The sequence below is a fragment of the Pempheris klunzingeri genome, chromosome 18 (genome assembly GCF_042242105.1).
Source record: "Pempheris klunzingeri isolate RE-2024b chromosome 18, fPemKlu1.hap1, whole genome shotgun sequence".
Classification (NCBI taxonomy): Eukaryota; Metazoa; Chordata; class Actinopteri; order Acropomatiformes; family Pempheridae; genus Pempheris; species Pempheris klunzingeri.
In genome coordinates, this window is record NC_092029.1 from 18838641 (window position 1) to 18852911 (window position 14271).

The 14271-nt window shown below is 40.7% G+C and overlaps 2 protein-coding genes across 2 annotated transcripts; one reads left to right on the forward strand and one right to left on the reverse strand.

Moving 5' to 3' along the window:
* Positions 1-245: 245 nt before the first annotated feature.
* Positions 246-9136, forward strand: stmn4 (stathmin-like 4). The gene is made up of 6 exons (XM_070849256.1): positions 246-317; positions 5533-5595; positions 5885-5980; positions 6138-6343; positions 6902-7093; positions 8679-9136. Exons 2-6 carry the CDS (start codon positions 5583-5585, stop codon positions 8736-8738), a joined length of 567 nt encoding a protein of 188 aa, XP_070705357.1. The 5' UTR covers positions 246-317; positions 5533-5582; the 3' UTR covers positions 8739-9136.
* Positions 9137-11174: 2038 nt separating this feature from the next.
* Positions 11175-12357, reverse strand: il17a/f3 (interleukin 17a/f3). The gene is made up of 4 exons (XM_070849793.1): positions 12349-12357; positions 11856-12028; positions 11597-11740; positions 11175-11304 (listed from the first exon to the last, which is right to left on the reverse strand). Exons 1-4 carry the CDS (start codon positions 12355-12357, stop codon positions 11175-11177), a joined length of 456 nt encoding a protein of 151 aa, XP_070705894.1.
* Between the last annotated feature and the right edge of the window lie 1914 nt (positions 12358-14271).

The following is a 14271-nucleotide window of genomic DNA, read 5'->3' on the forward strand; positions in this document are numbered from 1 at the left end:
CACACGCACACACACACACACACACACACACACACTCCTGCGCCATATGATAAAACACTGATTCGACCACCCACTCTGCAGTACAGCACAAAGAGCTAGCGGCCCTCCCCCCCAACCTTCCTCTTCCCTCTCATTGGCTGCGAGGCTTGGATGTTGGCAGTGTCTCAGACCAATAAGACGTCTCCAAGGTGATGTCATGGAGGCAGCATTGATGCTGTTGCTGATGCTGTTGCCCGGCGCCTGTATCCGTGCAGCCAGACAGGGGTAACCGTAGTCACCGTCCATCAGCAGCAGAAAGAAGACAGGGACAGAGGGGGGTGAGTCTGCATCACAAAGCGCAAACCTGCACAAACCTGCATCTCACTTGTGTCATTTTGGATTCCCAACATTAAGTTTTATTGCATTACTGAAGGTTGTCTGTGTGTCTGTGTGTTTTCAACGGAGTGTAGTAAAGGGTGTACCGGGGCGAGGGTGAGGACAGTGATGATGCAGTGTTTCCTGCTGACAGGAGAAGGAGGAAGAGGGGGAGAGAGAGAGAACTCGGTGTACCCACATACTGTATAGTGTGTAACGTGTCATTTATTATTGATCTTCCATTTGTGCACATGCAGCTTTGTGTCTGCTTTTTGGGATAGAGATAGAGGAAAGGTGGGGGGGGCGGGAATTATGTGGCTTCTATGTGGCTAAAAAAGATGTGTGCGTGTGTGTGTGTGTGTGTGTGCGTGCGTGTGTGTGTGCAAAATAGAGCAGAAGAGAAAAGAAAAGAGAAAAAGGTACAACAGAAAGAAAAGTGGCAAATAGTTTAATATTTTTGGCTGGTTGCGAACCTGCAAGCTGCTCTTGTCTTAAGTATTGATTTCACCTTTAGATGAACATCTACATTCCAGGTTAATCATTGTGTTTGTAAAGTGCCTTTTCAAGTGCAGGTGCCAGGTAAGAAAAGAAGGGAAAGCAGATAACAAAAGCAATCTCTGTAAAACCTGTAAAACCAACCAACTGAGTCATAATGGCTCATAAAAAATGTCAGATATTGAGGATAAATTTGACAGATGTTGATTTTCTCTTGCTGTGTTGCGCATACTGTATGAGAAGTTCGGTGGGAGGTTGGAAGAAGTCTGTTATAACTGCTCTACTATAATAAGTCAACATATTGCACTCAGAAGATTATTGGAAATAATCCAAAGTGCGTAAACATCATCAGACGGTGTTCGTGATTAAAGCAATCGTGTTTATCATTCGTGCAAGAATATGAAAATGAATATAAATAGTGCATCAAATTGAAACAGAGTCAATAAAGAACATCTTTTTTTCATTTTGACTTGGAAGCTGTACTATATATACAAAATGAAAATGAGAAATGAGAATGAAGATTAACTTCCAGAAAACTTGGTGTCTTTTCAAGCAAAAGTATTGCTGGCACTGCTGCAAGTAAAATTACTCTAACTATGGAACAATGTTGCAGTTTTTGAACTTTTACTGACCACTTAGGTGATTTTAAGAGTGCATTTGGAAATGCAAAGCACTGAACTCTAAGTTCATCCATCCATCCATTGTCTACACCACTTATCCTATCCAGGGTCGCGGGGGGTTGGAGCCAATTACAGCCGACTATGGGCGAGAGGCTGAACTCTAAGTCACCTTTTTAAAATTAGAATGTTTTCCAGAAATGATACCTTTTGATAAAGTACTGTAGCAGTTTACATGAGATGCTGCTATACAGTATATCATCTGTGAGTCATTTGTACAAAAAGCGTGCGAAAACAACAATTTGGTGTTTTACAGGAGTTGTGTGCGGACTATTTCTGTAACTTCCTGGTTTTCTGGCAACTAGACTCTCTCTCTCTCTTTGCATTGACACGCAAGGAATGGAGGTTCTTACTCCTGCAGGAAGCAGTGCATTGATCTGCAAACTGGGTAGTTTCGTAAGATGAGAAGTGAAGCAGCTGTGTGTGCGCATGCCAACAGTTTTAGCAACGCAGTACGGTTCCTGCCTGATTAGTATGTGTGTGCTCAACTGTGTATTTCAAGATATCTGTTCATGAATGTTGCATGTGTCTATACGTGTGTGTGCGTATGTCCCAGTGGAATCAATGTCAGGCTGGTCAGGTGAGTGTGTGCTCTACACCATAATGAGATATCTCTCCTGTGTGTCACAGCCTGTCTCATTACTGCACCTCTCTCACTCTCTGGAGCTTACTGCTCTTCAGGCATCTCGTACGCTGAAGGGCTCGCAGCTTCAAATATGCAAACTAGACAGATATATAGATACATACTGTAGATACTTTAATGTCGTGTAATGTTTTCCAATAGTGAGTTATTTTTGCAGTAATTAATGGGGTAGCACTATTAAGCTGGAGCCAGGAGGGAAACAGTAAGTCTAGCTCTCTCTAAAGGTAAGTAAATTCAGTTCAACTCATCTAAAGCTCACTACTTAACATGATTCTTGTTTGTTTCCTACGGGGACATACAAAACTGTGCAAACGCCATTTTGTGGTTTTCTGGGGAATTACGTGCTGTAACTCTTTCTTGCTGGTCAACAGCCAGGAGCACTTACTTTTCAGACCACTGTAATTACAATTATAGTTATAATGACTTGTAATTATAATGTTGTGAAGCGACAGGCAGATGTATAAACTTTTGTTCATGAAGAAAATGTTACAGCTCAGCTTGAAGGAAAGATGCATTTCCCAAAATTGTCCAACATAGTCATAGAAACCTACAGCTGCCCTGATGGTGCAGTTAACAGGCCGACCTTCCAGCTGACAGTTTTCTTTAATATATTATGTCTTTGGACCTGGCTGGACCCCGACTGAAAGCACCTCTGAGCCTGGGTCTGTTCGAGCTTTCTTCCCGTTAAAGGGGAGTTCTTCCTGCCCAATACAATATCTGATGCTGCTCATGTGGGGATTCTTGAATCCTTAAAGTTGAATTCTTAAATCTTTTGATCTCTCTGTTGATTGAAGAGTTTGGTCTAGACCTGCTCTTTATGGAAAGCATCTTAACCCTTTAACCTTCTGCTCAACCATATGGTAGAGCACATTTTGACTCACTATATCTTATTGAAAACATGTTTTACTTACGACATCTCAACCGTTTGGTAGAGGCCAATATTTCAAAAAATGTGGGGTCTGTTCATAAAAAAACATTGATTTTTGTTATTAGAATACATTTTTTCATTGCTTTTTTCTTGGTGAGGACGTTAAAGGGTTAAGATAACATTTGTTATAAATTGTCACTATATAGATAAAGATTGATTGGTTGATTGATTGATTATTAGCATATAGTATTTACCAGTGTATACCACATGTGCAGTTTGGATGACGATCTATGTAGAACATCTCAGATGATGCAGAGGAGGTAGTCGAGAGCAGGTGGGGTATTTTGGCATTCCCGCAGAGAGGTCCCATCACAGATGTTTGGTTAAATTAGGCCAACATCAGGTGCTCCTTAGATGTCTCACCATGTGGCAGAATTCAGTTTTCTGAAGCTCAGTCCTACATTTGCTCTGGAACATTATCGACATGTTTTCTTTAAACCCCTTTTTGTTATGGGAGAGAGAGATGAGAGTTATCCAGTTAGCAGACAGTAGATGTGTTTGTCGATATGATTAACTCTGAGCAATAATGAAGCAGAAAGTTCCGTCCATCTTTTGTGAACTCATTCAGGTTAAATATTTCTTTGCTTAAACGGTACAAGTCTTACTCATTGAACTAGATAAACAGGAAAGTGATTGTAGGAAAAGTGTCTAACCATAAACATCTTTTTCGCCAGCTTGTTTGCTTGATATAAGTTTCGACATAGCATGAGAATGATCGACTTACAGCATCCCTCAGATGTCCACATTTCAGTGTTGATGAGGAGAGAGTCAGACAGACAGTGACGGCAGGTGGTAGAAGGTCTGGTGAGACAGTTTGCTGCTTCGCTGCCTCTCTCTTTCTCTTAGTGCTGTTCAGTTTGATTAAATCACTTTGAATTGATTCTAAATTTAATTGAATTCCTCTTGAATTTCAGTACCTTCAGTACCTTTCGGTATAATTTGATTAACAGGCCACAGTGAGTACGGTTTGATTAACAGGCCACAGTCTGTATGACATATTTGCTTCAGTTTCAATACATATTGCTGCACAGCACTGCTTAAAGGTTCGAAGCACAGGTTTCCAGAAGGTGGTAAACAAGCTGCTGTGGTGCCTCTCTTTGTTATTTATGCCTTCCTCTTCCTTCTTCCATCTTCTCAAAGATTTACAGCACCTTCTCCCACATGTGTCTCGGCTGTGATTCACTGACTAAAGAAAAGATAACAAGTTAAAGTCCCTCTCCGCTCAAAATGTTTTTTGCTCACTATTAGGTGTTTGAGCTTTAGTGTTCTCGATATTGATATTAGCGCCTTAAATCTCGTTTTAAGGTGTGTGCGCGTGAGCAGGAGTAATTTGGTAGCCTATCATGGTCCAGGAAGTGTGATGTGAAAACCTGAATCCTCCAGTGCACATACAGTGACAATAGTCTTTCCAAAAGTGTGTGTAAGTGCTGTTCCATCCACCTGTAAATACACATGTTTTCAATCAAAACATATACACAATCATAATATAGATATAAAATAAAAGAATATACTGTGATTTGATGTCCACTAGCCATGTCCTTATGTTCTCTTTTCCTTTTCCCATATGTTTTTAGCGTCAAGATGTCACATAATGTGTGTGTGTGTGTGTGTGTGTGTGTGCATATCATGGATGTATTATAAGAAGTTTGTGTGGGGGCACCAGGGGACAGAAACAAGGCTAGTAGAGAAGAATGAATCGTAAATGATTTAAGAGGCCCTGGATTATTTACATGATATTATTTTTTGTATACTTTTAACATGAGATGAGTATTTCTTTTTTTTTTTAATATCATGGTTATTGTCAATACCCATATATCACAACACCCCTAACGGAAACTCATATTTTCTTTTGCTTACCGTCTAGAAATGTTGTGCTGAATGTGCATGAAAACTTTTGGGTGTAGTAGTTCAACTTTTTAAATAAACAATATTTGAATTTTTTATAGCTTCTGGATTAATCAGTGAGGGACAAGATGGCAATTTAAGTTTTTACAAGGCAATATGAGTTTATTTGTGGAGGGAGTCTTTAAACTTGTTTTCCTTATAAAGTGAACGACTGGCCATTTTGCTCATAAGTGAACAAGATGATCAGCTCTGATAAGAGCCTTGTGATGATGTATTGATGAATTTTTATGTATACTTTATCATTTACGTCCCTGGTTTGTTTTCCCCGGCCTGTCAAGATGTACAAACTAACCTTAGAAAGAACTTCCCCCTATTTTGGACCACATTTATTCTTTGACACAGTGCTGTTGCCTCGTTGGTTGAATTAAACGTCAATGGCGCGTGCTTACTCAGGTGCTCTGCAGCTTGCTGTCCTCTCGTTCTCTCCCTTAGCAACTGTTTCTCGGATTTATTATGTGACCTTTAAAGCTGCTTCATTCAATCCCTCTGCTCGGTCTCTCCCTCTCTCTCTGCATGTGTCCCTCTGACAGACTGAGAAGGATCTTTAGCATCCCCGGAGAGTTACATACGCAGTGAGAAGATGACTCTGGCAGGTAAATGCAGCCACAGCTGAAAGCTGTGCACCTCTCAGCTCCCCTTCCCTTCATTGTATGCACTGCTTATTATTCTAAGTGCAAATTTGTAATCTGAACCATGTATGTTGTCATTATTATGACTGCTATAATATAATACATTATAATACAATGGAATGACTAGTCACTGTCACTGGAAAGGGGGGATTACATCATCAGCCTTTTTAAATGCTTATTCATCATTTAGTTTGAGTCAACACCAATGTCAAGCATATCAGAACGAGACTGCGTGTGTGCTTTGTGTCCTCAGCCTACAAAGAGAAGGTCAAAGAGCTCCCCCTGGTGTCTCTGTTCTGCTCCTGCCTGAACCCACAGACTGCAGACAAACCTTCATACAAGGCAGAAGGTAAAAAGAAACTACTTTCACACACACGTTGAGCATACAAAATAATGCACTAGACATACAGAGGTGGAACATTTAAAGCACAAACCACACTATGTACCAAAAAGTGTGCTTTCCTGTATTAAAAATGTATAGTAAATACAATAATCCACCACCACAGATGCCGTGGACCTGGGCTGGTGTGTCATCAAAGACGTGGAGGTGATTGAGTTGAACAAGCGGGCATCAGGCCAGGCCTTCGAGGTCATCCTGAAGCCCCCATCCTTTGACGGTGTGCCGGAGCTCAACACCTCCATGCCACAGCGCCGCGACCCGTCCCTGGAGGAGATCCAGAAGAAGCTGGAGGCTGCCGAGGAGAGGCGAAAGGTGAGGGGAGAGGAGGTGAAGTTGGGGTTTTTGTATCAACACGAGGAACCCAACTGGACAGGCCCTAACCTAATACTGTAACCCAAACATTCGCTATTTGTAGCTCTGTCACTGTCAAACATCTGACAACGGCTCTTAGGGGCCAGTGTGATTTATCAACTCGTGAGAAAAAAGGGTGGAAAGGGATAAAAGGGAAGCAGAGGGGAGGAGGAGTGTTGGAGTTGATGGGAAGGAAGGGAGGAAACAGGAGCAGAGGGAGGGTGGGAAGATGAAAGCAGGGACATGAAAGTACAAGGGCAATCATGCAAGGACACACTCACAATGGCTCATATTCATCAAGCCAGGAGGACATCGCAAGGGGGGGAAGAGAGAAGGGGAAAAGTGAGAGGAGAGAAATTATAGCCAACACAGATAATGTGTCCTGTTACACAACAGTCTGTAACATCAGATGTTTCATTGACGATCATTTGAAATTCCATCAACTTCCCATAAGTAGTGGGGTTTCACATCAAAAACACGTCTCGTGGATTCACCTTCCGTGCTCTTTGTTCCCTTCAGTGCCAGGAGGCCGAGCTGCTGAAGCATCTGGCCGAGAAGAGGGAGCACGAGCGCGAGGTGATCCAGAAGGCCTTTGAGGAGAACAACAACTTCATCAAGCACGCCAAGGAGAAGCTGGCGCAGAAGATGGAGGTCAACAAGGAAAACAGGGAGGCCCTGCTGGCCGCCATGCTGGAGAGACTGCAGGAGAAGGTACTGTCCAAGTGATAGGATTATTTCGAAGCTTTATAACGTTGTTTCATATCTCTTCTTCTCGCACATGACTGGGCAAATGATGATGGAGTTGAAATGGAAAAAGCTCATTTCGACACATCAAATTTTGAAGGGGCTTCTGTCTAGACTTACCAGGAGAGATACAGAGAAATGTATCACAGAGACAGACAAGTTTTCTTACCAACTCTTTCTGTTTTACTTATTGTCAGTGATAGTAGCAGTACCAGTCCACTCCTCATTCCTGGAAGCTAAATCTGTTTCAGGGGCTTTTCTGGATCAGAATCAGAATCAGCTTTTAATGGCCAAGTGTGTGAAAACATACAAGGAATTTGACCTCGGTCTCTCCGCCGCTCTCACATGAAAGGACAAAAAGGGAGACAAGAGCTGCAAAGCTGAACAAAGTAAACAAAACATTAGTCCAACAACGTGACGCAGCCATTTTCAATCAATCAATCTTTATTTATACAGCGCCAATTCACAACAGCGCTATCTCAAGACACTTTACATAAAGAGCAGGTCTAGACAAAACTCTTTAATTAAGAGAGAGACCCAACGATTCAGGAATTCAACATTAAGGATTCAAGAATCGACATGAGCGAGCAATTTTTAGTGCAGAAAAGTCCTTGAGGTATCCTTCTATTGAAGGAATAGCTCGATGTTTTCAGACTAATTCTTATGACCTATCATGCCACTTTCATGTTTTTAAGTATGGAGCTAGAGCTGAGGGACAGTTTGCTGAGCTTTGCATTAAGACTGAAAGCAGCGTAAACTACATTTTTATTGACATTTTCACATTGCTCTTATTGTATGGATTAAACAAGCATGCAATTTGTTAATTTTAGAGGGGTCGGTAGGTGTCGTTTTGAACTTTGGAGTGAGTCAGACTGCCCGTTTTCAGTTCTTTATGCTAAAACGAGGTGAATGACCTCACAGCTCCACCTCTTTAGTCAGCACACAGACATGATAGTGGTATCAATTTAATCTAACAAAGATTTCAAGTTCCTCTGTTCATTTTCTACACATTTTTTCTGTGGTTTTCACTATTATAGAATACTTTGACATTTGGGGAAATACTCTCATTCACTTTATTGCTAAGAGTTGGAGAAGATTTTGTCCACAATGTCAAAATGTCAAAATTACAACTCTTCAGTTTCTTGAGTATCCTTTGAGTATCTGAACTAGTTGCCAGGCAACCAACAGAGACTTCAGAAGGTTAATGCAGTAAAGAATTAGTACGTTTAAAACATTTCCAAAATGTCAAACCTTATTTATTATTTATTGCTTCATTTATTGAGACCCAAAAGTGAACGTTTTCATGACTACAGATGAGGCAAGCCTTCAGTATCATGAACTGCGCTCACGTTTCTATTTTAACACTGTTGATCAGTGATCATGAATATTACATGAGGCAGGAAAAAGAGTTTTTAGTTCTCCCTCTGCCCTCCTCAGATCTTCATGATCAGTCGCTGAGCTTTATTCAGCTGGCGCCTTCCTCATCGACGCTAATATATTCACGAATGCTAATGGCTCTAATGTTGCTGTGTCTCTGTGTTTTGTCTGGCAGGACAAACATGCAGAAGAAGTGAGGAAGAACAAGGAGATGAAGGAGGAAGCCTGCCGGTAGATGAGCGGAGCCGAGGGAGAAGAGAGAAAGAGCAGACTGGGAGTTTTTTGAGTCAGTAAAAAAAAAAAAAAAAAAAGGAAATCAAATCAGTGCAGGAAAGAAAGAAAAAAAAGAACTCAAAAGCAACTCGAACAAAGGTGAAAGACCAGTTTTCATATTTGATGTATGCTGTAATGACTCTGAGCAAGCTGTACAAAGTTTAGCCAACTCTTCATGTTAAAACTCAAAAAGGAAATCCTTCTCTTTTTTTCTAAAAAGGAAAATGGGTCAGGGGGTCAGGCGGGCATCAAGACGAATAATTCAAATAGTTCAAAGAGGGACAACAATGATTGTTTGATGAGGAACAAAAGGAGGTAAAAGTAGTAAAATGATATTTCTGTAGTTTCCCCCTCTCAGGTAAGCAGGAAATTAGAACTGCCAGAATGATATTTTAGCATCACTAACTGAACTGTGCTTTTCTTGCTGTTGGTTGTATCAGAAGTTGTCAGTGAACGCCACCAATCTGGCAGCAACACAGCCAATTACAGCATTTCTCTCCAAAATCGAGTAAATCCAAATTGTTACCAAGTAAAACATGAAAAAAAAAAAAAAAGGTGCGATGTGCTCGACAAAAAGACATTCAAATGTGGTTCAGGAGCCTTCCTCAGTCACAACCAATCCAAGTCAAAGCTAAGAGTTCCAGCCTTCTTTAATTCACTACTCAATGCACAATGAGCAAGACATAACACACAAGCTTCCTCCCAAATTACAAATAAAAATGATTTCCCTAAGCCCACAGCTCTCATGCTAATTCTTCACCGCGCCGTTGTTTTGGGATTGTTTGGTCTGTCTGGGGACGTCTGCGTGAGCCAAACTCAAGTGATAGGAGTTCTAAGTATCAAAGAATTCTTTCTACAACGCTTTAGGGAAGTAAAAGAAGAAAAAAACAGCCAGAAAAAGGGAAGAAGCTCGGCTGTATTCTGTGAAACTTTACCTGTAGTGTAGCTGTAGATCGGTGGTGACATGCATTTGAGTCTCTTTAGATTTAGAGCACTGACTGCACTCTTATTTTATCAAGCACAACTCAAAAAGCACATATGCAAACGTGGAGAATGGCAAACACATACAGGATAAACAACAATAATCACATCAGAAGAAGGCTAAGTAGTGAGCGGCAGTAGTTAAGAACTCGGAAATTGGGGGTTTTGAAAGTATGAGTTTCACTTTGCTTTGGCATGTGTCACTGTGCTCTGATTGTCAGTTTATGATTATCAAGGGGATTTAAACAGAAAGAAGAAATTTACTTGAGTTGCTGAGTCATACTGACTTGATTGAAATGTCTAAAATATTTGCACTGTAACCGGGGAGTCGTAACATGGGGTTTGTACTTGGTGTAACTTGTGTGTCGCTGTATATCTTCAAGGCTGGATTGATTGTATCTATTTGGCATGGTCAGTAAAAAAAAAACAGCTTGACAGAGCTCCCACTTGCTTTTGTTGTAATCATTTGTCATTCGCAGATCGATAGTATAATGTACTAAGCTGTAATTGCCACCGGGGATGGATTCATAGATTCAGGACGATTAACAGCAGAGCAAAACATTTCCATTATGTGCTACTGCCTCAGAGACTAATTCAAAAACAGACAGGAAACATTTCTAACAGCCCGATGGGCATCCAAGTTGGGAAAAACACTTTAATAATATAGCATTTTGACATTGTTTTCAATAAACAAAATGTTACGTCAAACAACTGTGAAACATAAGAGAAATAAAATAAGACAAAAGACATTCACACCACTCGCAAATTACATTGCCACAGCATCTTGTACAAATTTCCACCAACACCTCTTTCATGACACAGTTGTCCTACAATAATACAGTAAATGTATTAGGTTAATAATAATAATAATGATGATAACAAGAAGAAGAATAACCCGTATCAATTTAGAACTTTTAGAAACAAAATGCTTTTAAATCATCATTAAACCATTTCAGGACTGTAATGAAGTAAATAAAAGACCATTTAAAATATTATTAAAAAAAAATAGAATGGATTAAAATACCCAACAACAATGAGATAACATGAAGACAATAAGAAAATAAAAATGAAAGCAGTGTTTGCCAGCTGTTTGCTTTTGCTTTACTTTCATGGTTGAAGCTAGTAGAGGGCAGAAATAAACACAGTTCCTTGTACTTCGTTATCAGCGGCATTATCGTTTGTTTGCATGGCGCTGTGAAATACCTGGTGCCAGAGGCTTTGTGATATTGGAACTAATTGCGGGGCTTGTTTGTAAAACCACTCGAGCTGACATGGCTGACGCGATGGCAAGCCGAAAACATACTGGCGCAAATTAGCCACAGCAGTTTCACATTAAGTTGTTTCATTCAGAGACGGCACAAATAGAAAATGGTACAGCGCGATGAAAAAGTTGCTCATGTCAGAATTGTGCTGTGTGTTACTGCTGTGGTACGACACTGGGCCTCACACAGGTACAGCCCACTGCGATCACTTCTGTCCCCAGTCGGAAGTCATACTTGGTCCTTGGCTTCTTTCGTCCTTTTTTACTGTGCTTTTGCCTTTGGACTCTGGAGAGAGTCAAATTTTGAGAGTGTCAAAATATATATATATATAGAAATTAAATATAGCTTCTATCCCTAGATGTGCCACTGGTTTACATTTCTGAATAATGCCTGCCCTGGTTACGTCTTCCCAGCTCAGCTTGTTTCAGCAGGAAAATGAATCAGATGATCCCAATAATCAGAATCAAATGCTCAACAAATTACGTTTCACCAGCCTTGAAGAACGTCCTGTATGTTTTAAGCATTCAGAGGCAAAAATGCATCCTTAGTGACTTTCACAAAGGCCGCAGTGGCTCACCTGTGGAGGACCAGGACTTGGTAGTAGATAGGTTTTGCCATCAGGGATGCATCCTCTCCTCCACCCTGCAGGCTCAGACAGCCGGAGGTCAGACACTGAGCACGAGAGAGCCGGGCAGGCAGCCGAGATGCCACATAGGAGTTGCTGGAGAGCGAGGAGACGAGAGAAAAAAAGATTATACTTTGGATTCCAGGTTGTAAAAGTTCAAAACTGATAACTGAATGACTGAACTGAGCCTCAGACTTCAGCCGTGCCTCACCTGTACGTCCACGGTGACAGAGACATGTTGGCGATGGTTGAGGCTGACGTGGCGGCGATCTGTCGCTGCACTGAGGGATCCAAGACCAGTCTCACTGTCTTGCCAGCGGCCTTGTGTTTCTGGGTGGCCTGCAATAGCGTGGCCAGGCCCAGCAACAGCAAAGCTCTCAAGATCTAAACACGAGAAACCAAGACGGGCAAAAGAGGATGGAGAAAAAACAGGTTTGGATTCATTTTTAATCATTTCTTTCTCTATTGCCAGTTCTTGTTTGGTTGAAATTCCACTTAACTTGCGAGTGAACACACACTCTGAAAATAAAAACTGATTTTAGGATCTACAGGGTGATTTTTGGAGCAAAAAGTCAAATGGTACACACATTTTCCATAAAATACACACACGTCACATTAAGTCATGTAAACCTTTAAGTCATCATTTAAACTTCGCCTCATGATCATCGATGAGAGTTAAAGATAAGCGCAGTGGCCCAACTCACCAGTTTCATGATTGTGTTGATTCGCCTGCAGAGCCTGTAACTGCAACGTGCTGCTCTGTTTTCTCGCTATGTCTGCATTCTCTGTGCGCTTATATGCAGGCACACTTGTGTTTGTGTGCGTTGGCAAGATCGGCGGTGCATTCCCACAATGACTGTCACTGATTTTAAAGATACACGTGCTGAACTGTAAACAACATACTGGTTTGTTTCTTTTTGGTCAGCATTTCTTTCTTTGTCTGTGCCCGTTTACCTTTATCTTTATATGCATCTTTCCTATTGTCTTGGATTCTCTCCTGACAGTATATAGAATGCATGGCAACAACAACAACAACAAAAAAACTCACTTTTTGTGCATTTGAAATGTGTGTTTTTTTGGCCTTCTGACCCCATTTTCACCCCATTTTGACCCACATTAGTAGTCTAAGTCACAGTTCATGGAAAAAGCAACCACTTCCCTGTTATGAACCAGGTGATACTTTCACATGATGTGACTGTGGAAACGGTGCTTCTTACTTTTATTGCAGAAAAAACTAGAAAGTTTCTGCCAGCGTCCCAAGTGAAACAAATAATTAACTATGATGTTCTTTGAAAAAATCATGGCCCTGCAAGTGGAACCCATTTCTGAAAGCAGGATGATATATATATATATATATATATATATATATGTGTGTGTGTGTGTGTGTGTATATATATATATATATATATATATATATATATATATATATAGTTGGTATATTGACTTCAGTGAACAATCTTTTATCTTTTTTTTTTTTTATCCGAGTCATATAAAACACATTACTAGTAAAATCACCTACACACCACCAGCCCACACTAAACAATGTAGGTCAAGGAAATGCTAAAGGGGGTTCTGGTAATAAATCAGCATACCTGCTCTTCAAAAACCGACTGTGTGATAACATCTTCTCGCTCCATGCATCTTATGAGTAAGGAGCCTACTGACTGCAGCACAGCTGTACTGGATGCTCATAGTAGTGGAGCAGCGATGGTTTCGGAACGAGAAGTTCAAGCACAGTTTGACACAGTTGCAATACAGGTCAGAGCTAAAAATTCCACTATAACATGTTCCTCCCAAGAAGTATAATACTGATTGATAATGATAGAAATAATGATAACTGGACTTGGAACTTTCTTTAACTGTCTAACAACCGTTTTGTAAAAACAAACCATCTAGAAGGTCTGTGAAAGCATCTTTTAGAAGTTTGTAATAATCATTAATGCAATTGGGATGTCACTGTCAAACAAACCCTTAAATATTGCAGTTATGCAGCTTGCAGGCTGTGGAGCTCAGAAAGAGACGACACACTGATCGATTTTAAAATTTTACTGATTTTACACACAAGGAACAATTTACACTTCACAAGTGTGCAGTATTACTAAGTCTGTTAAAAACAGATGTATAACGTCTGAAGTGAAGCTCTGCTCTCCATCCAACTCCTGAAGGAAATATCAGGGAAATATCAGCTTTTAAATGCTGCACAGTGTTCACCAGAAGTCGTTCACGTCCGTGCCCACGTGCTGTTTGTACTGATCAGGTAGCGTACAGCGTTTATCAAATCACTGAACACTGCTGCCTGCTACGTCTGGAAACTGAACAGTAAACAGTAACACTGCAATTGTGGGGAGTAACACCAAAGCTGAAAGGCTCCACAGAGCTAAAGGGAACAGCAGAGTTGGATGATATTTCTCTTTGGGGTTGTCATCACGAGTCATCAGTTCATTTGTTCATGCTTAATATAAAAATATTAATTGTAGGAGCTTTAAAACACAAGTCAAGTTAACTTCTGACGTGACATAAGTAAGGGAAAAAAGCTGCTTATCACAAGCACGGCACAAAAGACTTGACTTGACTAATCAATAATCAGTCGGTGGACAAAATGATAATGAAACAAATTAAAAGATGGA

Excerpts from the sequence above, each read along its gene's own strand:
- il17a/f3 (XM_070849793.1), bottom strand. Across the intron at positions 11,741-11,855 it reads CTGTCACCGTGGACGTACAG|CAACTCCTATGTGGCATCTC; the intron begins GTGAGGCACGGC and ends CTCGCTCTCCAG. Across the intron at positions 11,305-11,596 it reads CAAGTCCTGGTCCTCCACAG|AGTCCAAAGGCAAAAGCACA; the intron begins GTGAGCCACTGC and ends GACTCTCTCCAG.
- stmn4 (XM_070849256.1), top strand. Across the intron at positions 6,344-6,901 it reads CTGCCGAGGAGAGGCGAAAG|TGCCAGGAGGCCGAGCTGCT; the intron begins GTGAGGGGAGAG and ends TGTTCCCTTCAG. Across the intron at positions 7,094-8,678 it reads TGGAGAGACTGCAGGAGAAG|GACAAACATGCAGAAGAAGT; the intron begins GTACTGTCCAAG and ends TTTGTCTGGCAG.